We start from the raw sequence: 25,010 nt of genomic DNA, 5'->3' as shown, positions 1-25,010 counted from the left end.
GAAGTCCAGGTCCAGGCAAGGGGTCACACAAAGGAATCAGGCAGAATAAGCAGGGAAAACAGCAAGGGAAACCCAGGAATCACTAGGAATCAGGATCCTATTTTCGGGCGCCATCTTGGCGCCTCAGGCGTCCTTTTATGTTTGAATTTGGCGCCCTTGCGCCAGCGTCAGCGCGCCCGCGACCGTCGCGCCGCGCTGACGTCACGGCGCCGGCGTCGGAACCCACGTGGGTTGCCTGGGCGCCGCCATTTTGGATTCTTCGCCGCCGGGAGCGGACGCGACTCCTCGCGCTCCCGGCGGTCTTGACAGTCTGATGCTGGTGTGATGTCACAGAGCTGCGCCCAGGAGGAACCGCATGAGAGGTGCCGCCATCTTGGACTCCGCCACCTTGGTACGCCAGGTAAGTCTTCCTTACACTAGATTTGTAGTAAACCTTGCACTCTTTATTACATAGCCTATAAAATGTCTTTAACTTGTTTAATGCAGAAATATAGCACCACTGCTTGACTACTCTATCTTTAGAGCATCCCATTAAAATCAAGGAGATCTTTGTTTTCAATATGGTTGTTCCCATGAGTCTCCTGACTAAACTTGTGGTGTAGACATTTCTTAAAAAATAATTTATGTGGCTTCTACAAGGCTTCCACTTATGTGGCTCCTACAAGGCTCAGTGTAGTACAGTTGTTGGAGTGCAGCACCTATAATAAGTATTTAATGCTTTAATAATGATATTTAATCCCTTATAATTCAGGTTAACACTGTCAAGTACTGAGCTGCTACATGGGAAGTGCATAGTATGAAGAATAATAAGGGACAGCTTTTGCATATGGCTCACCACAATAATAAAGACAAAAAGGGGAGTCTCCAATCCGTTATGCCATACACCAGTGGTTTGAAACCCGTGGCCCCACGGAGGGCTTCATTGCAAAGGAGGTACATTTTGTAACATTATGGGGGTGATCATTTTCTGTGGGTTCAGTGTGTGGAAAAAAACCTTCTTGTTGCTTGTTAATGCCTGCCAGGTCCATAGAAAAATCATATATACTTAGGTTAAAAGGCTTTAACAAGATGGTCTGCTCATCACGTTGGATTAAGCAGAATGCAGCATTTCCTAGGGTGTAAGGGGGCACACTCTTTAATTTTTTCTCTGTCAGCGCAATATTTTTCTTTCCTGGTGTTTAAGTATATTCAAATGTAAGGCAAGAGAAATTAGAGAGGTGTTTACATTGTATGGTCAACATAAATAACACTGCTCACTTGCCCTATGCTCGAGTAGAAGGTTAGTGTATATCCAGTGTTTTTGCTGCCAAGAAGAAGGCTAAAATAGACCAATTAAATCCCATAGCTAGAGTTCTTTCTTCTATTTCCTTTCTTTTACTTCCTTCTATGTTAGCCTTGACATTATCCCCAGCGGTCTCATTCATGTCAAACTGTTGTAACATGCTCTTACATTTAATAGCAACCTAAGGTCTTTCAATATATTTTAGATACATTAATAAAATAACATGGCCCACATTTTTCTATATATTAACAGGGAGAGGTCAAGGACTGCATAATTATTTCTATCTCCTGCCATCAGTGACTATGATATCGAAGAATCTGCTGTGTTTCTATATTGTTCTCCCTTCCGAGTCTAACTGGATGGGTTATAGAGCAGACAGATGGATATCCAGCTGTACAGCTACCATCTTCTCAAAAGAATAGGCTGGTGGAGAACAGCCTTGAAGTTCACTGGAGCTAATGTGGATATTTTTAAAAACACTTGAGGGCCTATTTGTCAAAATTCGAATTATGCACGGTCAGAGTTTTTTCTCGGCTTTAAATAAGCTACTGGGGGGATGTAATAAAAGTTGGTAACAATAAAAATAGTCACAATGCGAAAATGTATGCAAAAAAAATGTGCTTGGTGTGAATTTAATATAGCTTTTGCAAACTTTTTATTGACCACCTCCGAAGAAAAATGGCGAATTAGATAGTTTGTGATGTGCGCTTTGTATGTAATACAACTTCTTACTGAAAAAAGTTATTCCCCCTCCAATCATGCCTTAAAAGTGCCCAATGTGAAATTAAAATTAGCAATGCAAAAAAAGAGTAATGAAGAATATTACATTGTGAAATGCACATTTTTGATCTTTTTTTAAAAATTTGCATTAACTTTGCTAACTTTATTACATTCCCCCTCATTTTTTAAACATGTGACTGCTTATTTATTAAAAAATGGAAATACAAATAAATGTACTGAAAATAATTGTGAAAAAGAACTCAACGTAGCTCTCCATTTATCATAATTTTATATGGGTAAGTAAAATTTTAGAAACTTGCATCGAAACAATGCTTTAAATTTTGCATAGACAGCTCCCATTGACTTTTACATGAAGTTGGCAGCTTTTAGACTGCAAGGTTTTACATTCAAATTTTTTGTGCTTAATAAAGTTTGTTCAAATGAGTTTTTTAAAGCATATTTCAAATTCAGGGGTTTTAGAGCAAAAATATTTGAATTCGAACGTTGCTAAGTCACTCCCTTAGTTTGCTTACAGATGAATGAAAAAACACGTGAGGCATTATTTATAGTGTGTATAAAATCTAAAAATATGTCATCTATTTAAATATCATATCTTATGTAAATAGCTTATATGAGGTTCTCAACTGGTCCTTTCAACAGGAAGAGAGAATTGACAGAGAATTATAGTGGTTGGTGCACAGATGCCCATCAAGCCGACGTAAGAACCAAACATATGGTTAGAGGTTTGTTAAGAATCCATTAACACATTAACAATTTTTGCTTTTTTTTATTGAAAGTTTCATCAAAGAAAACAGAAGTTTAAACTGAACATCCACTGTTTTACAGAAAGCCTCCAGAGTGGAGAACAGATTGCAATTTTGGGCTGAATCACATAATTAAACATCCCCTCTACAAGTCATACCCTTTACAAATCGACATTTCTAGACAATTACCGTATCAACATTGTGTCTCTTTTAAAACCTTTAAGATGACTGGAAATAAAAAAAAAAAAATTTGGTTGTAGGAAGTTTTACGAGGAAATAAAAAATCCCATAAGCCAAACGTTACAGTAAATAATAGCTGTAAAGTAAGGGTAATGGTCCATTATCATTCCTGAATCCCTGTGTTTTAGAATTAATTTAAAACCACCTTGGTAAACTTTTGGGAATCGCTTTATGTTCTCAGCTTAGAATCATTTATTAAAAAGGGGCAATGCAGCTCAAACCAGGACATGATGTTTAATACGGCTGTAATTATATTCTTGATTGCTTATGTTGAACAAAGGACTCGAAAAGAACTTACAAATAGCACCAGAAAAGCAGATGGTGATAATTCCTGGAAGCGGAAAACATGAAGTATTTTTGTATTACAGTTCTTAAGCGAAGAGTGGCATGTAAGTGGCCATTAAGCTGTTCAGATAACTGCTTTCTAAAATGAGAATATTTTCTTCTGCAGTTTCAAATTTCAATGTTTGTAGAGATTGATAGAAAAATGAAATGAAATTTAGATTCTCTCTAAACCATACTGAGACTAAGCATTACAAATTTGAAACTCTATATAAAAAAATAATCGTATTTTTCATACTAATGATGGTATTTGGACAAGGATCATTGCCTGCAATAAAATTTAAAAAACGTGTTTGATCGAATCGTTTGCCACATTAATGCATGCATATCCAAGGGCACAGAATACACTCAATCGGTGGTGTGATAACAGAAATGGCGCTATAAACTAAAACTTAAAAGGATTAACCAATAGCTGCAAAGAGAAGGATCCAATAGAATGAAAACGTATAACACAATTCCAGTGATTTCATTCGTCCGCAATGTCTATTTTCAATATAATGAAGAGTTAGGTGAGTTTTTTTCCCTGTGTGGGTATCATAATACAAGCATTGTGGGAATATGGTGTCATTACATAGTTTGATAGTTATGTCTCTCATTTTGAAATTCCCTCAGTTACTTTCAGAGACCAGAGCAGCCTGTTTCTTGTTAATAAAGCAGATACACTGTTGCACAGGCTCATGGTCAACTACTGAATTACAGTAAGGTGTCACGGCTGATAAGATCATATTTCTTCAGGAAATCATGGTGGGAAATGTACATTTTAAAGATACTGAATTAGTCAGATCGGTATACTAGCCACAGCGCTTGTTTTACCTTCTGAACAGTTTTCAGTACAAAACTGATATCTTCCCTATATGAGGTTTTGTCACGTTGATACTTGTGTACCCTTTTTTTTTTTGCAGGAAATCTGTATGATCTGTATGAGAGAAAAAAAACGAATCACACCAAAAAAAATTAGAACATTTTTTTTGAAAATGGATTCTATAGGAGGTGGCTTTCATGTAATTCAGAGCTTTCTGGTAAAGCTGCTGTACCGTGTTAGCCATTAAAAAAGTTACAGAGCAACCCTTTTGAAATAAAAAAATAACAAAAGTGGTATAAAGGTGATACCTTTAATGGCTAACTAATATAATCACAGAAAGCTTTCAGAACATTTTAGTTCCTTTTTTTTCCCCATGGTAATCAGCTTGAAAAAGGAACTAAAATGGATCACCTTTATACCACTTTTGTTATTTTTTTATTTCAAAAGGGTTGCTCTGTAACATAGGGCTTTCTGGGTAATGGATTTTTGGATAAGGGATGCCATTACTTTTACCCCTCCAGAGTTCCAAAATAATGCCCCCAAAACTTATTTATTTCTATAAAATAAATTTTTCTCACATCTCCATGGTGCACATGAAGAATAATGTGTATAAGAAACGGATCCGCACACACGCTAATTAATGCAGTCGGGGAATATCCCCTTTTATTCAGCCACCAAACAACAACGTTTTCGGGGGGGGGGGAAACCCCAGGATCCTGATGAAGGGTGGGTGGGGTGGGTGGGGTGGGTGTTCCCCCCCCGTGTTCCCCCCCCGTGTTCCCCCCCGAAACGTTGATGTTTGGTGGCTGAATAAAAGGGGATGCATTAATCAGCGTGTGTGCGGATCCGTTTCTTATACACATTGGTTGCTAAGGGACCCGGCCGGGTCAACGGAAGGAACGCACCACCAATTGCAGAATTGGTGAACTACAGGTGTGCGGTAGGAGAATTACATTGTAATTAAGTTGTGGCACATGAAGAATAGACATCTCTTGTTAGCTTATTTTAGAATTTAACTTGATCTTCAATTATAGGCTTATGGTTTGTTTTTAGTTTACAGCTAACAACAGTTTACATGATTTCATGATGCAATCTGTTGTAAATTAGCTTTATAATTGAATGGCATCAGTTTTTTAGGTCTTGGTTCAGTGTCCATTTTCATTCACCTAGCACAAGACAGTACTGCTCTGGATTCACATTGTAACGGATTCATGGGAAACCATTTAGCAGTGATATGAATTAAAGTGAATTGTATCACTGCTTGTTAACAGATTTAACCACCTAATTGGCTGCTCTTGTTGGAGTAGAACTTTAGGGCATTATAAGGGATATGAAAAAGCATACAATTATTAATTACTCAATTATTCATTCTCAAACTTTGAGACAGTAGATGGGGGAGGAACTTTTGGGTGGGGGAAAAAGTTAATTAATTTCATATTTGTAAATGTAATTGGAATTAAAAGTAGTATCTGTCTTCTCCTTGATATTGTCGGCACTGCTGGTTCTAACTACAGTATGTTCACCGGTGAAACATTCTTACAGCTGAGAACATTTCCAACAATTTAATGACATGCGATGGTCAAAGTATCCAAACATTACTTCGAAATTTGAGGTTTTTGAAAATTATATATATATATATATATATATATATATATATATATATATATATATATATATATATATATATATATATATATATATATATAAATCCTCAGTAGTTAGAGATTACGCAATTTTTAGATATAGAAAAAAATTAAAATGTGATGATTCTGGAAAGTGAGGGATTCTTGGGGCATGTGGGGCAGGGGGTCAGTTTTGAAATGTTTCCTAAATAACAAAAGGGGAAGTATAATAAGTGCATCACAAAACAAACAAGATACTTTCGACCATTTGAGTCTAGAGGATGAGCAGATGGAGTTACTAGGGATGGGCGATTTTGACCCGTTTCGTTTCGCCAAAAATTCGCCGGTGGCGAAATGTCGCGGATGCCCAATAAAGTCCATGGGCGTTAAAAAAAACCAACGCCATACAAGTCTATGGGCGTAATTTTTGCGGAGAAATAAGGCGAAAAAATCCCATCCCATCCCTAGGAGTCACCCAGCTCAATTATTGGGGACATCAGATAGGGGCAATGCAGTGTCTTGTTAGGTGTTTGTCATCGTGGAAATGTTTATTACTGTGAAAATGTGTTGATATTTCAGCTTTTTTGTATGTCAGCATTTATTTTTACATAATAATCCTTGCATATTAACTTTTGCCTGCGTGTCTTACATTCCCTGGACTAATAGCTAGATACAACTGTTATTGTATTTTTCAACAATAACATGAAATAACTTTTCATCATTACTTTGCAATCACTATGGTATTAGTCTTTAACTTTGTAGCATATGGTTTGTCAGCATCCGACTCTGGAATTCTCCATCTTTACAGGTCTGTTAATCAGGACTAAATAAATGGCTTTTGTCAAACTTTTTTTGCTTGATTAGTCTATGTAATCATATACTGCATCCATTTGGAAGATTCTTGCTCAGTTTGTCAGGCTCTCCTGTTCCTGTCTCTTCTGTTAGTTATTCAGCTGATCTTTTATTCCCTTGACTCATAACTACCATAGTAATGGCTCCTGTAAATAATGAAAGGTTCTTTTACATTTCTTAAAAACTTTTTGATCCGATTTTTGATGTGCCAAATTGTGTAAGGCCTGTGACCACTACTTTGTTCTGAGTTCTATTTTGTGACTGTAAACTCTTTTCTTGTCACTCCAATTCTTTACCTGTCACCTTCTTTTATTCCTTTCATTCTTCTTTTCACTTCTTCCATATACCTTCCATTCTCTCATCTTTCACTACTGTTCTCCCCCTTCCCTCACTCCACTAACACCCTATTTTTTATTTTCTCTTTTGTTCTACTCTTCCTTCCTTCTGTTGTTCTTCACATTTCTTCTTTCATTTCCATTCTGCTCCTCACTGATAACTTTCCATTTCTTTACTTCTCTTTTTTCATTTTCTCCTCCTTTTTTTCCAGTGCTATGCCTTTTGATTTTTTTCTCTCCCTTTCAGTTTTTCAGCTGCTTTCTACTTATTCCCAGTCTGTTTTCTCTATTTCTCTCTTCCTCCCCTCTTTCTTTTCTGCCCATCATTGGGGGAAATTTACTAAAGGGTGAATTTTCGCTATGCCACATTTTGTCAGACATTTATTTGCAACGCATATGCTTATTCATCAAAACGCAAAATCACGTCTCGGCAGTTTCGCCAGCAGAAATTCGCCAACGAGAGCATTTCAAAGCAAAGTTTCGCTAGCGTTAATTTCTTCATAGTGAAACTTTGTTAACACACTTACACTTAGGTCAATTTGAATAGGGTGGGTACTTATAGGTCATATATATATGTCTTTATTAGTGATGAGCCCAGCCTAAAACAAATGTGGCACGACCCTCAAATGGTTAAAAAAATGTATTAAAAATATATTTAACAGTTACAACTTTTAAACATTATCTCACTTTGAAATATTAAAAAATGCCAGCGTTTTTTTTTTTTTATCGGCATACAGGATATGATGTCACTGAGATTGTGGAGGATGTAGCTTCATTTTATCAGTTTCCCAGGTATAATCTGCGAGGCAGACCTTGGGAAAAGGATAATGTAGTGGAAAATTCACACTTTGATTAATTTGCAGAGTAACAATTGTTCACTTGAACGAAAATTCGCTTGACGAAAGGGTGCAAAATTTTGTTAGTGCTGAGCTTTTTCGCTAGTGAATTGTCCTCTACACCTTTTAATAAATTGCCAATGTTCCTGCGAAGTGTCGTTTTGGTGAATTAATACTAGTGATGGCCACTTCACCCTTTAGTAAATTTGCCTCTTTGTCTTTCTATTCAGTTCTGCCCTTTTCTACTGTTTATTCTATGTGTATACTATCCTTATGTCACCATTCCCAAATCTTAGGCAGAATTTTCATGCCCCACCATTGGGCTATAAATGCTGAACCCCCCATGAATGTTCTCACATCTTCACTGGGACCCCATAGTTTGGGGGGAAAATTGGCTCAAGGGACATATTTACAAAGCTGTGCAATGTTTTTATGACAATGTGCATCTCTGCTTAAAATCGTAGGGGCAGATTTACATATGGTCGAATATCAAGAGTTAATTAACCCTCGATATTCAACTGCCGAATGTAAATCCTTCGACTTCAAATATCGACGTTGAAGAATTTACTGCTATTAGTTTGATCGAATGAAAAATCGTTCGATCGAACGATTAAATCCTTCCAACCGAACGATGCGAAGGATTTTAATCCATCGATCGAACGATTTTTCTGCGACCAAAAAAACATAGGATAACCTATGGGTTGCACCTCAGTAGGTTTTAGGTGGCGAAGTAGGGGGTCGAAGTTTTTTTTAAAGAGACAGTACTTCGACTATTGAATGGTCGAATATTCGAACAATTTTTAGTTAGAATTGCTTGATTTGAAGTCGTAGTCGAAGGTCGAAGTAGCCAATTCGATGGTCGAAGTAGCCAAAAAAAACATTCGAAATTCTAAGTTTTTTTTTTCTATTCCTTCACTCAAGCAAAGTAAATGTGCCCCGTAGTGTAAAAGAAGTGGTATCTAAGAAAACACTGAAAATGTTGCAGTATCTGTTGCTGCAACCGCCAGAATAAATATTCCCATATGAAAAGAAAATAGTTATGTAATGGATGTTGTATAGCTGACAATAGAGGACTACCCAGAATATTTGCTATATGTGGAGTGGATTGGTTTATGGCTGGAGGAGCAGGATGGCAACAGTAACTGACATACTGTATACAGATTATATGATGGGAAAGTGATGGACAAAGTACAATCCAGTTGTAATATAAAAACACAAAATGAGATTCAGAAAATCTGATTGTGGTGCTTATTGATCAATTAACAGATATAAGAGCTAATTTAAAGACAAAATTGTTTATTTGTAGAGAGTTTTCAAACTGCCTCCTTCATCCCCTGTGGGTACAACAATTCAAATTTACAAGAAAAGGGAGTAGAGAACATATTTGTTTTTTCTGTCAAAAGAAGCAGATACAGAAAGGTTCAATTGTTTATCCTTCTACGCTGCTGAGTCCCACTCTCACAGTCTCTTGAACTAGTAGAGTAGTTATGATCAAGCGTTTTTACCACTCCCAATGTAAATCACAACTGTTGAGGTGAATCACAGTCAACAAAAGAGATTAGTGATAGATCAGACGCACCTTCCGACATGAACACAGCCCCGCGTTGTACATACTGTGTTGGACTTTTACATGTTTTGCAGTATAAAAAATATGTTCATTTAAATCAATGTGAAGGCATTTCTTTTCCTTCTGATTAACCCTGTGTGAAATGATAGATACACCACCTAACTAAAATATATACAACCCTAGTCACATTTTTTTCCCTTCAAAATGGAAACACTTGGATGTCGTTTTTCTTTCAAATCTAATAGTAAATTGAACTAAGACAATCTCTAAACATTAGATAGGGATGGCATGGCCAACATTTCAAACACGTTGTGATGTCCAGATTCTAGAGAAACATTTTAACCTGCTTTTTTGGCGACAGTACAGTGTAAATTGTAACACATCAAATCTAGTGTTAGAGAACGGAGAGTGTGGGGGAAGCTTTAACGAAGACCATTTACAGTAGGACACGATTCTGTCATACACAACAAAGTTTAAGAGTAAACAAAAAAAAAAAACCCATATGCCCCAGGCATGAGAAAACTTTCAGAATAGAGACTCTTTAAAGATAGCAGCTTAAAATGGATAGATGTTTACACAAGTAAAAATAGCAGCAGTTATTTCAATCAAAATGAGAAGTCTCCTCTGTTTCTCTTCATCTGCCACATGGTAGCTACCACAATAACATAAGTGTTGATAAAATTTGAGGCTTTAAAATGAATTTTTTTAAAAAAAAACTGTCTTTTTTATATTAAACATATTTCCATGTAACAATTTTCAAATGCATTTATATGATATAAAGACAAGAGCTGCCAGCACTGTATCCTAATACTTAGGCCAAGGATAACTGGCTTGTGTCTTGTGAGCTATAGATGGAGCACCACTTGACTTGACATCTGGATCATTCCACATACGCAGCACACATTTATTTCAATAGGAACCAAATGTGACAGCAGGTGCCAGAAGTTTAAATTCAACGTGCTCCAGTTTGTAGCTCTCAATGAGCTGTTGAGCCACAAGTCAGAAATCCTATACATAGGCACATTATTACAACTGAAATAGAGTCACAAGTAGAAATTAAAAAAAAAGTAACAGACATACAGTATATGTATAATATGCATATGATATGTGGAAAGCCATATTTACTTAATTTTACTTAATCTCTTAATTTTCTTTAGCTGAACATTAATTTTTCTTTCTATTCAATAATAACCAATTCAATTTCTAATACAATAATAATAACCAATTATTCTTGTATTTGTTACCATTAAAGGGATTCTGTCATGGGAAAACATGTTTTTTCTTAAACCACATTAGCTAATAGTGCTGCTACAGCAGAATTTTGCATTGAAACCCTTATACAGATGTTTTTAATATTTAATTTTGAAATCTGACATGTTGTTAATTTCACAAGTGCCCTCAGCCATGACACGTGTGCTCTGATAAACTTCAGTCACTCTTTACTTCTGCAGTGCAAATTGGAGTGATACCAACCCAACGAATAACAGCTCTGTGGTTGATATGAGAACAGCACAGCACTCAATTGTAAAAATCCAAGTCCCACTGCAACTCCTGCAGTCAAATACAATAAACAGTAACTTATCCTAAAACAATTCCATTGTGAAGTACTGGCTTCTTCTGAAAGCCCAGGATCAGGTACAATGACCTGAGATGGCTGTCTACACATCAATAGTATAACTAAAAAAAATATACTTGTTGGTTCAGGAATACAATTTTATATGGTAGAGTGAATTATTTGTAATTTAAATGGTATAATTTAGAAATAAAAACTACACCACAAAAATCATGACAGAATCCCTTTAATATCAAAAACATCCTACAAAGCATTTAAAAAATACTTGTAAAATGTATAAGCCAGTATAGCAACTGCTATTATTGGACCTTGTTTACTTTATATTACATGGGTTCTAAAGATCCCAACACCTTGCATAATTATTTGAGTGGTATTAATTTGAAATACCAATATGAAGGCTTGACTTCTTAATATTTTCTAGAACAGATCATGACTGTTAGTAGCCAAATGGTAGAATTGGCTAAAGTGTAAAATTTCTTATGCTTAAGAACTCATGATGCTGAAGATCAAATAAGGGCACCTTATTTAAAGGGTCCCAAGAGTGGCCTATTAGAGCAATGGACCTGAGGGTGATAACATCTTATTGGGTATATATCTATTTTAGACATTAAGGGGCACATTTACTAAGGGTTGAATTTAGAAGATAAAAAACGTTGAAATTCGACCATCGAATTTTATACTTCGCTAGTCAAATAATTTTTTCGATCGAAAACAGACGTTTTTGAGTGAAGTAAAAATCGTTAATCCTTCGAATTGAACAATTTAATCCTTTGAATCGAATGATTTGAAGGATCGGACAAAAAAAACCTTTGACTTCTGAGCCAAAGACTCAGAGAGGTTCTAGGAGGCCCCCCATTATCTAAACAGCAATTCGGCAGGTTTAGGGTGGCAAAGTGTCGAAGTTTTTTAAAGAGACAGTACTTCGATTTTCGAATGGTCGAATTTGTGAAGTTTTTTCAATTTGAATTTAATTTTGGCCTATTCGATGGTCAAAGTACCCAAAAATTACTTTGATATTCAATGTTTCTGAATTTGAAAATTCACTTTGACCCTTAGTAAATGGGCCCCTATATGTAATTGCCAAATTATTAAAGGAAACTACTGCTTTTCCCTGAAGCAGTGATGCCATAGGGCTTTACAAACTTTCTGGGTGATGTTTTATTGCACTTAAACAGTATTTACCGCTTTATCACTTGCAGTTAGTCGCAGTAGCATGTCTCACCTGTATTGCTGTTAGGCAGATCATTCCCATAGCCTGCAATAGCTAAGTTCCACAGTCTGGTCTGTTGGTTCTGGTGTTGGTAATGGAGGGACTTTTATATAAATACCCTGACAGACATGGCAGTCACCTTCAATGTAATTATTCTACAACAAGTCTTAAATTCATGGGGATATTGAAAACAAATTTCAGATGACATTTCAAATGTAAAAATTAACTTTCAACAGGTTTGAGAAAAATGAAGACTTATAACTGTACAAAAAGATCAGGTTATGCCATAAAAAACAGGATCTGTAGATGCCATACATATACAATAGTTGGCTTTTTGTTTGTTGTAACCTTATGTTGCAACTGCTCAAACACATTGAGATAACAAACAAATCATTAAATGTTTTTTTTACAAACAAAGGTACTACGTAGAATACCAGTGGAAGATAGTTTAAACAAAGATAAAAGTAAAAACTGGTCCGGCCATGTAGGTCAAATAAAGATTAAAAAAAAACCTCTATCTTCAGAACTGTGTTAGGGTGTCATGTCATCTTTGGTATAAAATAGGCCATCCATAGGCTGCATTTGATCACAACTAGGAAAGACTATAGAAATTGTCAACAATTTCTTCTATCTATTGCTTTTTTTTTGTTTTGCACTTTTTTTTTTAACCATATACATCCTATATTTTCAATGCTACTAAGCTAATTTGCGCAAAATGTCAAGCATAGCATACTCAAAAGTCCTTAAAACTCATAAAAAAGATTGCGGATAAAAAGCACTAATATCTTTTCTAGAGACCACACTTGGCAACATAAAAAAATAAAACCAAAGAAGAAAGCATTTAACCAAATAAAAGCTGCATTTCACCCAAATGCAGTATAATCTCTTGTTTTGTGATTTCAGTTCACTGCAAAAAGCTACAGCCATCTATTTATTCATATTAACACTGTCGATAAGTTCAATGAAGTCCCCAAATCGGTCATATTCTTGCAGACGTTGGTTCTTTATAAACAAAGGTCTTCATCCAAAGAAGGAAGGATTTTCATCTCAAACTGTATGTCATTCTTTCATACCAATAAACCCCATACTAAAATCTGTACCAGATCATAGGTACAAATAAAATGCCATGTTATATGCCTTAAGATGTTGACTACTTGATCAGGAATCCTCTGACATCCTTAAAATTAAGGCAATTAATATTCAAGATAAACCTTACATATTCATTCTTGTCAGAAAAAGATCAATATAAACAAATCAAAAAATAGCTTATAGAGGAAGACAGTTATGTTTTAGTCTGTTCTTGCTCCCTCTTGACATCCATCGTTTTTACTGGTTGGGAAGTCTATCATAGCTACATCTCCAGATGCCTTGGGATTTAAATGTTCTTCCCAATGAAATGTTAACAGCACACTGTTTCCCCAGGCTTATCATGAATTAAAAAAGTAGCAAAAATAAAATTGTCAGACTACATAACGAAATTATTTTTTGCACGGCACATAAAAACGGTTTGTTGAGCAAGGTAGAAAATGGAAGGGGAGGAAAAAAAGAAGCTTTTATTTAATGCCTGTGCAAAGTGGAAGCCAACTTCATGATGGATGAAGTTTCTTCATTCAAGGCAAAGTTTTCAGACCAACATTCTTAGATCAATTTATTGTCTGCAAAACAAATGGAAACAAACAAAGAGTAAGATCAAAAACTTGCATTGTCTGACATAAACCTAGAACAATTTCAAGGATATTAAAGTGTCTGGGTTGACAAATTAGCAAGATATCTAAATTCATTTTCAACACTATCAAGTAGCAGGATTCAGGGCAGCAGTTTGTGGAAGGCCGATAAGGGTTTTGTGCTTGGGATGACAATGTAAATGGCAGTCAAACTGTATGCATGAATACAATACATTTTCCAAAATTGTTTTCTAGATTTTTACAGCAGTATTGCTGGTTTGCCTATTATTATAATATACTTACCTATCACAAAGGATGATTCTCTCTTCTCTAAGATACATTGTTAATTAACTGAACTAATATATGTAAGATGAAATGGAGGGACATACTGCTTCAAGGACTATCATCTTTATTGATAAATCTTTCATGCGACTCTTAATCTGCAGTACTTACCCTTGTGTATGTTGGAGGCACAAGAAAAAGGATGCCCTTGTTCAGCATATACTCAAAAATATAGATTCAACAGGCAGTGTTTTACCCATCAGGGGTTCGTCATTGAACAGTGGATTACTTTAACTTGAAGGTGTCACTCCTGGCTTTCAGGGTTCTTCTTAAAGGAGAACCAAACCCTTAATTATAAGAAACCCAACCCTACATAGACCCCCCTCCCTGCTCCCCCCAGCCTAGGGTTTACCCCCGGTAAATGCCACTAACTCTTTACTTACCCCTCAGTGCAGATTCACAGCATATCAGCGCATGAGCAGTGGGAGCTTTCTACTGGTACACGACAACTGCGCATGCGCCAAAAGTGACAGAAATCTACAAAGCTTGGGAAGAAGACTCCATTAAGCGCAACCTAGGCGAGCTACAGTAGTCCCTAAGTTTTGGTCCCTACTCTGGAGCCTAGCGTAACACTATACTCATAGATCACACTTAGGGGCATATTTATCAAGGGTCGAATTTCGAATTAAAAAAACTTTGAAATTCGAATCCAAAAAGACCAACCGAAATTAAGTTGAAGGTTTTCTTTGGGTCGAATAGGTCCGTTTTTGATCGAATAGGTCCGTATTCGACCGAATTCTAATCATTCGCATCGAAAGAATAGAGCATTTGATCAAATTCGATTCAAAGTTTTTCCCCAAAACAATTATTTTGACTTTTCAAAGTCCACCAATTGACTCCAAATAGGTTCTAGGAGGTCCCCCATAGGCTTAAACAGCAATTCGGCAGGTTTTAGATGGTGAATGGTCGAATTTTTAAAGAAAGATTTTTTAAATTTTTTGCAAATTCTAATTGAATTTGGACTATTCCCTGGTTGAAGTACACAAAAAATAGCTCAAAATTGGAATTTTTTTAATTCAAAAATTCACCTCGACCTTTGATAAATCTGCCCCTAGGTGTGATAGATAGGAGTAGGGTTGCTAGTGAGCTCCATAGTAGAGATTTAGTAAGGATTAGAATCCTTTTAGAACAGTGATATCCCCTGACAGGGCCCTCTTAGCTTTCTAAACAAAAAGGGTAACTAAACCAATCCTTTATGTGTGTATATATATATATATATATATATATATATATATATATATATATATATATATATATATATATATATATATATATATACATTCAAAGTCCTAACGCACACCATCCATGAGACTCCAATGATTAGATCACATACCTGGGTGCTACGCTGAAAATAGCTGCATTATCCAATTTCCACTGACAAAAGGTGCACACCAGGATTTTTCACTTTAAAACTCCATATTTATTAAATAGATTTAAAACAGGAACCGGCCAACGTTTCGGTCTTTTGTAAGACCTTTATCAAGACCCTCGATAAAGGTCTTAGAAAAAGACCGAAACGTTGGCCGGTACCTGTTTTAAATCTATTTAATAAATATGGAGTTTTAAACTGAAAAATCCTGGTGTGCACCTTTTGTCAGTGGAAATTATATATATATATATATATATATATATATATATATATATATATATATATATATATATATATATATATTATTATGTGTGTGAGTGAATACAGTTATGTTGGATCCCAAAAATTCTTAAGATAGTTGTATATCTTCCAATATTTTCAGTAAATATCTGCTGGGACAACAATTCCAATTAATATCAGCCACTTAGTTGATTAGACATGCTGGAAAATGTAATGACTGATGGACTGATGCACCATATCTGCCAGTGTAGGGTGTTAGCCTGTACAAACAGGACATTGGGAAAGTCACCATGATATGTGGCCACAATTACAATTGTCAGATTGTCCTGGATCGATCTGATACCACATTATCTGGAATACCATTATATATGGTGAAAGTACTTCAGCCTCCAAAATAATCTACAGTCTACAGCAGGGATCCCCAACCTTCAGAACCCGTGAGCAACATTCAGAATTAAAAGGAGTTGGGGAGCAACACTAGCATGAAAAATTTTCCTGGGGTGCCAAATAAGGGCTATGATTGGCTATTTAGTAGCCCCTATGTGGATTTTCAACCTACATTGAGGCTCTGTTTGTCAGTACACCTGTTTTTTATGCAACTAAAACTTGCCTCCAAGGCTGGAATTTAAAAATAAGCACCTGCTTTGAGGTCACTGGGAGCAACATCCAAGGGGTTGGAGAGCAACATGTTACTCACAAGCTACTGGTTGGGGATCACTGGTCTACAGTAAGGGTTTCAGGTGCTTAACTAAAGGTATTATATGTGCAGGTGTAACATTATTAATTTGATTTTACTACAAATCAGGTTTGCAAAAGCATGTGCTACTTTTTAGAAACACTTACTTTGACTGTTGGTAGGAGTATGCAGATGCGTGTTCATTGTTTGTCTCTACAGTTATCTGTTGCTGTTGTCCACTGGCCTCCTGTGAAGATGGTCCTGTCTGAGGAGAGTTATCAGCAACAACACCCTATAAATATCAATGGCATGATATCTCCTTCTGTGTTTTAAATTAGTGTAGGCGTACAGTAATGCTACATTCTGAGAATTACTGTTTATCATATATATATATATATATATATATATATATATATATATATATATATATATATATATATATATATATATATATATATATATATATATGGGCTGCGTTAAAAGTTTTCAGTGTAACTGCATGTGATCTGTGTTGTTGAGCATAAGGACTGTATTGCTGGACACAAGTTTTGACAAGGAGACCAGTTCTCTGGTAGCAAGGACTGGCTACCAGCTACTACCCTAAAGTGCTTGGGAGTGAGCGGCTTCCAGTAGAAAAGCACAGGGAATCTCCAAAGGACTGTGAGTTAACAGTTTAGTTCTGGAACTATTTTGTTTTCTGCCTCCCAAAAGATCATGAACTTTTATGTTTGTGTGTAAGCTGGTGTGTGGAATAAAATCACATACAAAAATCAGCTGGAAACCTGTGTACTGTCTACTATCTGTGTGAAAGGAATTGCTGCTGCTACCTAAAGAGTGATTCCCCACAATATATATAGTATATTTAGAGCCACTTTATTTTCTTCTTTGGCTGATGTTACAAACGAGAGCACTATCACTTTTAGTAGGAAGAAGAAAGTGACAGTGTGTGACAGGAGCCAAAATAAATTATGGGTATGCATGTGTATCTCAACTTCAAAAAAATATTTTCTCAAACCTATGGTCATGGTCCATCAACTAGATGAAACAAGACAGAAAATACTGTCAGATGCACCTGTGTTGCTGTTGCCTTGTTTCTGTCCCATGTTCCCACTTTGCTTCATCCTACATTAATAAATATATTAAATACAGTATATGGATGAAGGGAGAATATCTCCCTAATACCCACTAGCAAATAAAGGCAAATGGCTCACATAGTAAAGGAAAACTAAATCCTTAAAATTAATATGATTTAAATGTTATATTTTACAAACTTAACCTATAGTACCAGCATAAAGTTTCAACTTCTTAATAGCAGCAATGCTCCAGGCCTTCAAATTTGTTACAGGGAGTCACCATCTTAGAAAGTGTCAGTGACACTCACATGCTCAGTGGGCACTGAACAGCTGTTGAGAAGCTAAGCTTAGGGGTCTTCGCAAATCATTAAAGAAATTGTTCAGTGTAAAGGAATTGTTCAGTCCAAATTCGATTGGATAGACTGTGCAAAATAAACAATGTTCCTAATATAGTTAGTTAGCCAAAAAAGTAATGTGTAAAGGCTGGAGTGACTGGAGGTCTAACATAATAGCCAGAACACTACTTCCTGCATTTCAGCTCTCCTGATTTACACTGACTAGTTACCCTGGTTACCAGGCAGTAACCAATTAGAGACTTGAGGGGGGGGCACATGGGTCATATCTGTTGCTTTTGAATCTGAGCTGAATGCTGAGGATCAATTGTAAACTCAATGAACAGATATGTCCCATGTGGCCCCCCTTCAAGTCGCTGACTAGTTATAGAGTTATAGAGCTGAAAAGCAGGAAGTAGTGTTCTGGCTATTATGTTGGACAGCCAGTCACTCCAGCCTTTATACATTACATTTTTGCCTAACTGACTATATTAGAAACATTTTTTATTTTGAATATAAAAATCTATAAAATACTTACTTCAACTTGTACAGCTGTTGGAGGCACAGGATTATACTGAGGGATGAATGCCCCTTGCATAGGTGCAGCAGCAGTCATATACTAGGGGAAAAAAATCATATAACAACCAGTCAAAGAAGTATTCTCCCATTGAAGTAAGCTGATCAAAGCTGATCGTTTGCTATGGGTCAACCCCCAGTCAAGCACTAGAATTATCAAAGCCCCAAATTATACAATAAAACTGACAAGTTAATTTTTTCTGATTGCAAAATGTATTAGTCCCCATATTGAGGATTGTTAAGAAGGACTTATATTTAAAGAAAACATAACCATTTTCAATTCAGGCTCACAAGCATATTCATTGGCTGAATTAGTATAAGAATCACTAAATACAATATTGATATGTCCTTTTTGTCTTTTATATTTATCATTCGAGCATTGGACCAAATTAAATGGAAAATAGGGAACATAGAAAGTAGGTTGGATGTTTGGGTTCATTTTCTAAATCAGAATCTATGCAAGGCAAAGTACAGGTATATTTCATAATACACAATTCTCATCAAATAAGGCGCTTAGAGATTTTGTTCCGAGGACATACTAGGAGCTAGATGGGCTTCTCTTTTTATTTAAGGGATAATTTTATATAAAGAAGGAATGCAAAATAATCTGGGGGTATTATAGAGTGTATCTAGATGCTTCTTTAGAAAAAAAGACTCAAACTTCCATATATTATAAAACGCAAAAACTTTGCCCAGATGTAATAACCCATGTCAACCAATACAATGTTGTTTTTCAGCAGGTGATGAGAAAATTATACCTGCTGATTGGTTACTATAAGTAAAGGTGGCCATAGACGCACAGATAATATCGTACAAAACTAATTTTCGTCTGGTATTCGTTGCGTGTAAGGTGGAAAAAGAGCCGACGATATAGATTCAGCTCTACACGTGTGTATTGAAACAAATGATCTTTCTTGGAAACATCTTTTCCAAGAAAGATCGTAATTGTTACATCTATGGCCACCTTAAGGGCTGTAGTAAACTCTTTAGAATGAAATTCAGTCTGTACTGAATTTCGGAGCAACGCTGAAAAACAGGTGCCATAACTTACTGTCCCGGTTGTCCCCAAAGAGAGGTGGTTCATTTGTTGGGTTAAAGGGCCCATCATATTTGCAGGCTGAATTGACATGGTGTGATCCATTGCTGGTGTTATAACAGCCCCCTAAACCAGAAATAACTATAAGCTGAAAACCAAGGAAATGAACTACAAATTTTTTGTTGATTAGAAAAAGAAAATGTTCATATTTATTATGTTTCCAATGATACCACCCATCAAATATGTATACATACGACTTTTTACAAATATGGAAAAACATATATACATGTAATATGAAATCAACAACATATCACAAGTTATACCACGTTCATTTGTCCTATGGTGACTTTCTGTTGCATTCCCCTTGTAAGGGAATCAAAATGTAGTGTTTGAAAAGTACAGCAAACATTGCAAGATATTTGTGATGGTTTTCCTTTAAACAGGCAAACTATTAGGGAATCACTAGCTGAATGCACATTTTCAAATAGGATTTTACCATCAGAAGATAACAACAAACAAGTATTGTACAGCAGATAAAATATTTAGCTAATTGTTTTTTTAATGAGTGGAATCAGAATAGTTTCAGTTGAATGAACAGCGGCAGCAAGTAATGTGTTATTCTGCTAATTGGCCTGAATTTCTGAAATGTCTATGTTAAATATTATAATAAAGCATTAATGAGGGCATAACATATGCCTTTCAATATGTTTTTCATTTACCTAGATATTATAAATAAAATAAAAAAATGTTCTGCCAAGTTTCAATCTTTTTCTAATTTCTAAAACTTTTAACATGGATTTCTGGAGGGGGTTTGGAAACAGTTGTAATGAGTTTCTTTGGGCTGTTAATAAAATTGTTTATTATCAAATTAATGTGTTTTCCAGATATTCTGTTACCACTACAACAGTCACTGCTTGGATTCAGAGAAATGACACTGTGACTTCATTGTCAACACTTTCCCATGAGCAGTAACTTATAGCAACCAATCAGTGATTGTCTTTTTTTTCCAGCCAATCACGGATTTGTTTCTTTTGTGGGGAGTCTGAAACATATCTTGCTTGGTCAGATTAACTATGCTTCCCAGTTCTTAGGAATTTGATTAGGAATGGGCAAATTTCCCATAATAGGTGGCTGAATAGAAAAGTACTGTTACATAAACTGTCTGATGGAGCCTGAATGCAAAAATAACGAAAAATTCATGATTTTTTTAATATAAAATCAGACTTTTAAAAATCACAAATATTTCAGAATTTATTAAACCCTGAGGATGGAAAAGTCTTTATCTGAAAATCGAGGTTGCATATAAGTCAATGGGAGAAGTCCCAATGATTTTTTTATGTGCGCTGGGTTTCAGGCAATACCCCGAAGTTTTCTGAGTTTTCGGGTGAAAATTAAGAAAAAATCATGAAAATCGTGAAAATCTGATGAAAATCAAAGCAAGCAAAGCAAATTTTCCAGGAAAATGTAATAATAAATAAGAGTAAAAAAACCCGAGCAGATTTGATCGGAGTTGTAGCAGAAAATATTGAGATAGATTCGGACTTTGATAAATAACCCCCTTAAAGTTTTATAATCAAATAATTCACAATGAAAAGTTCAATATTATAAATTAAACATGAACATTACCTTTTTTTTAAACAGTTGAGGTTTCTTAAGAGGCACCTAAACCTACTGGCTTTATCTACAATAGCTTATGTCTGTCAATAATTTGTATTTCTTTATTTTATTACATATTTCTTTTCTGTTTTATTATGAGTGCTGGGATTTATTCTTTGTTATAAATTCCATTGACATGTTTGAAGTTTTGTTATATATCCTGCAGCAGCTTTTTCATAAATATTTATTTGGTGTATTGTTATGGTCAGGAATTATTACTACTTTCTGATCTAGGGTCCTATCACATGTACACAATTTGATTATTAGGGGAAAGGAAATCTCTGAAGTTGTCTCAGATTTTACCTTTCCTATAAATGCTTCTGTACTGTACAAAATGGCAACTGATCTACTGTACATATATTTATAACCATGGCAGCATGAAGGTTGATGGTAATCACCCTAAATATCTAGCTGAGCTATATTAACTCTACCCTTGCTCATCACAAGAAAAGGAAAACCATACACATGAATACACCCGCATTCGTGACACATATACACAACGCCACAGTTTAATTACCACATATGAGGTGGTGAACCATATAGACTAGAGTTAGGCACTTAAAACCAATAAACTTAATAAAAACAATTGAGCACTGTCCAGAAACCAGAGACAAATATGATCTTGGAAAACTGGAACAGTCTTATGATCCCCCTAACTCACATTTTCCCTGGATGACAACCATTTCTAGTCTCATCAAGGCTCTGCTGCCTTAAACCTCATTTGGGGAGCATAATTTTATCCTGTCTCAGATTTCAAAGCAAGTAGATGGATTTGCAGCTACTACAGTTCTAAAACCTACTGCATTCACATTTATTTTAAAGACCATAACATTAAAATATATGCTGTGATCAGAATAAGTCATTTTAAATCAAGATAACAGGACAGTATTTTAATAGATACCATCATCTAAATCAAATGAAAGGGATTCTAATGAATATCTCAGTATCTCTTTAAACATTTATTTAAAAAAAAAGCAGTCCAAGGTGGGTTTTTAGAGTAATACTAACATGTTTTGTAACACACTAAAAGTGTATCACTTTCAAATTGTTGTCAAATCATTTTTAATTGATTTAAATATCAACTCATGTTGAGTTAAATGTAGTTTTGCTTTTTATTAAAGAGTTTTGCCACATTTATATTATTAAAATTATTATTAATATGCATTTTTAAAATGCTAACATATTCTGCATCGCTGTAAAATAAATGTGTCTATATAAGCAACATAAAGAATTCCAAATATAATGACCAGTAACCAATACAAAAGTTGGAAGGCCCTGTCTAAAAGAGAGGGAGAGGAAGTATGACACAAGGTGTGGGAATGGACAAGATCAGAAATAAGCAAGTTGAGAGATGTAACATATGGTATTGAGTTTGGTAGCTAAACTGAATGAGGGTAGGCTTCTCTAAATAAATGTGTTTTAAGAGATCTTTTAAAAGCAGAAAGTTGGAAGAAAGCTGGACAGACTGTGAGAGAGGTTTCCAGAGAAGGGTTTCAACCCTTGCAAAGTCTTGAATGCGAGCATTGAGGAGGTGATGAGAGAAGAGTTGAGGAGAAGGTCAGTAGAGGAGCAAAGTAAGCAGTTGGGTGAGTATCTAGAGGTGAATTCAGAGATGCATGAGTGGCATGGCAGAGGAGGGGCAGATTCTGAGGTGTATAAGTCTGGCAGTGGTATGAATTATGAAGAGGTAAAAGTCTGTAGCAGGGAAGGCGAGGGAAGGCTGCTGTAAGTGAGCACAGAGCATGTGCAGTGAATCAGCAGAAAAGAAGATGGGGAGCTACTGGGCATATTCAGAGGCACAGCTCTTCCTTGTAAAAGGGGTTGCCTTGGGTTGGTACAGAAGCCCAAAACATAATGTACAATATTTCTGCCATACTTCTATATTTAAGCTTTAATTTGCCTTTAAATACAAATAAACAACCCATGCATCTCTTTGCTTACTGGAAAAAGATAACTTGTAGTATTCATTATGCACTGCCTGTCAACTGAGTTTAATGCAGATGTAGTCTGTAAAAGCATGTAGCCAAGGATATATCCCTCAGAATGAATTAACTTTGAGACCTTCAAAAGGAAAGACTTCCAAATTACCTGTCTAAAATCTTAAGGGAGTGGAGCTTTGAAATACACATTAACTTTAATAGAAGATTAGGGATTTTCACTGTCATTTCTGTTATGAAAAGCGCAAGTGAAATAAAGTTCATTAATACAAATGGACAGAACCATTAATCACTAACACCCACATGTACAGCAATTAAGAGAGATCTTTTACTTACTGTTGGTTGCATAACATATGGTGGGTGAGGCATCCAGGATGTACTCTGGACCTAAGCGATAATGAACTAATGTTAGGGCTCAGACGGCATTCGTGTAAGCACATGATTAATATACAGTATCTCAGCAATCACATGGTAATGAACGTAATTCCAATTATTTGCAAAAATATATATATATATATTGACCTGTATTTGCATTATGTAAAAGCACAATTATAAACATATAGGGGGTTATTTATCAAAATCCGAATTTATCTGATTTTTTAAAATAAAAAAGTCCAACCAAACTAGAATCCACAATTTGACCTTATTGTGTATTTAAAAATCAAGATTTAGAAAAACTCTATAAATCAAGCGCAAACCAGAGTTTTTCCCCGAATCACTTGATTTTTTTCAGGCTTTTTCCCAAAAAGCCCAAATGTTTTCGGACTTTTGCCCGTAAAGCCCAAAATAGTCGGATTTTGAGGCTATTTCCAGTGCAGACCACAGAAACTTCCAGATAGGATAGGGACCTCTCCCATTGACTTATATAAAACCTTGAAAAGTCTGAGAAGGTGGCTTTTCGGATTCAGACTTTTTGCAGCCTTGGGGGGATAATAAATCTAAAAAAAATTGAGTTTTTTTCCACTAAAAAAAAAAAACCTTTCGGACTTTATGTGACCTTTATGTGATTTTATATGATCAAGTAACTCCTCAGTGACTTATAATATCTTTATGTTATAGTATGGGGTATATTATCCAATATATATGTATGAGGTAATATGCATTCTAGCAGTTCTTTGGTAAAAAATAAAGTTTCCTAGAAGGCTCCTAGTGGATAAACTATCAATGGTGGTACCTTTTTGTATATACTAGTATTTCCATTAATGTCATCATTCTATGTTTAAAAACTATTCTATGCATAATAATAATGACTTTCAACTTATATTCCTGTATGTCTCTTATATTTGTAGGCTTTCTTTGCCTTTTGGTAATTGTCTGAAATGCCGCACATAGTTCAGCTGAATATACCACTGGCATTGCCCATTTCTCCAACCATTTTTGTCTAGAGATTAGAGAACTATGATGTTGTTTCCAATACTTTCCATTACTTTTCTGATAACTGGAAGCTTATCATTTTACATTTTATCTTATTCTTCAACCACCATTGTATCTAGTGTAAAACACATTCCTTAATAATTTTATGCCATTGCTAATTTTAACCTTTTTCTTGTATATATTTTGTATTGCCATTTTATACCCCATTCATATGAATACACTTTGGGGGTTATTTATTATCTATTTTTTTTCTCTAAAACGTTTTTTTTTCACGAAAAAAAAATCGAATTGTTAGAAAAGAATACTAATTTCCGAGATTTATTATGCCCACAAGCTGCCAAAATTACTCCATCTGAAACCTGTCGAATTCATGTAAAAGTTAGTGGCGGCTGTCCATTTAACTATTTCAAGATGTTTTTAACCTTTACAATTTTGGACATTTTGACTTTGGTTTTTGCTTGAAAACAAGACAAATTTGTGGTATTCAAGTTTTTAAGCCTCCACACTTGAAATATTTTAGGCATTTAAGCATATAAACTCTAAAACTTAGAGATATTCTTAAAAACTAGAATTCTTAGCTTTTTTTAATC

At 35.4% G+C, this 25,010-nt stretch overlaps 1 protein-coding gene across 4 annotated transcripts in view; it reads right to left on the bottom strand.

Annotated features, from left to right (window-relative positions):
- Nucleotides 1-11,929: 11,929 nt before the first annotated feature.
- The window catches only part of LOC108719962 (RNA-binding motif, single-stranded-interacting protein 3), a 366,958-nt gene continuing 353,877 nt past the window's right edge, over nt 11,930-25,010 (bottom strand). For 2 of the 4 annotated variants that reach the window (XM_018269295.2, XM_041567533.1), the window contains exons 10-14: nt 23,383-23,433; nt 19,469-19,579; nt 18,380-18,460; nt 16,604-16,701; nt 11,930-13,800 (exon numbers count right to left, since the gene is read on the bottom strand). In XM_018269295.2, coding sequence (XP_018124784.1) covers nt 13,794-13,800; nt 16,604-16,701; nt 18,380-18,460; nt 19,469-19,579; nt 23,383-23,433 — 348 coding nt within the window. In that variant the 3' untranslated portion in view covers nt 11,930-13,793. Of the gene's footprint in view, nt 13,801-16,599; nt 16,702-18,379; nt 18,461-19,468; nt 19,580-23,382; nt 23,434-25,010 lie in introns of those variants that run through there. The other 2 variants (XM_018269296.2, XM_041567534.1) reach the window with 1 other exon arrangement.

Source organism: Xenopus laevis, chromosome 6S (genome assembly GCF_017654675.1).
Source record: "Xenopus laevis strain J_2021 chromosome 6S, Xenopus_laevis_v10.1, whole genome shotgun sequence".
NCBI lineage: Eukaryota > Metazoa > Chordata > Amphibia > Anura > Pipidae > Xenopus > Xenopus laevis.
This window is presented reverse-complemented; position numbering and strand designations above follow the sequence as displayed.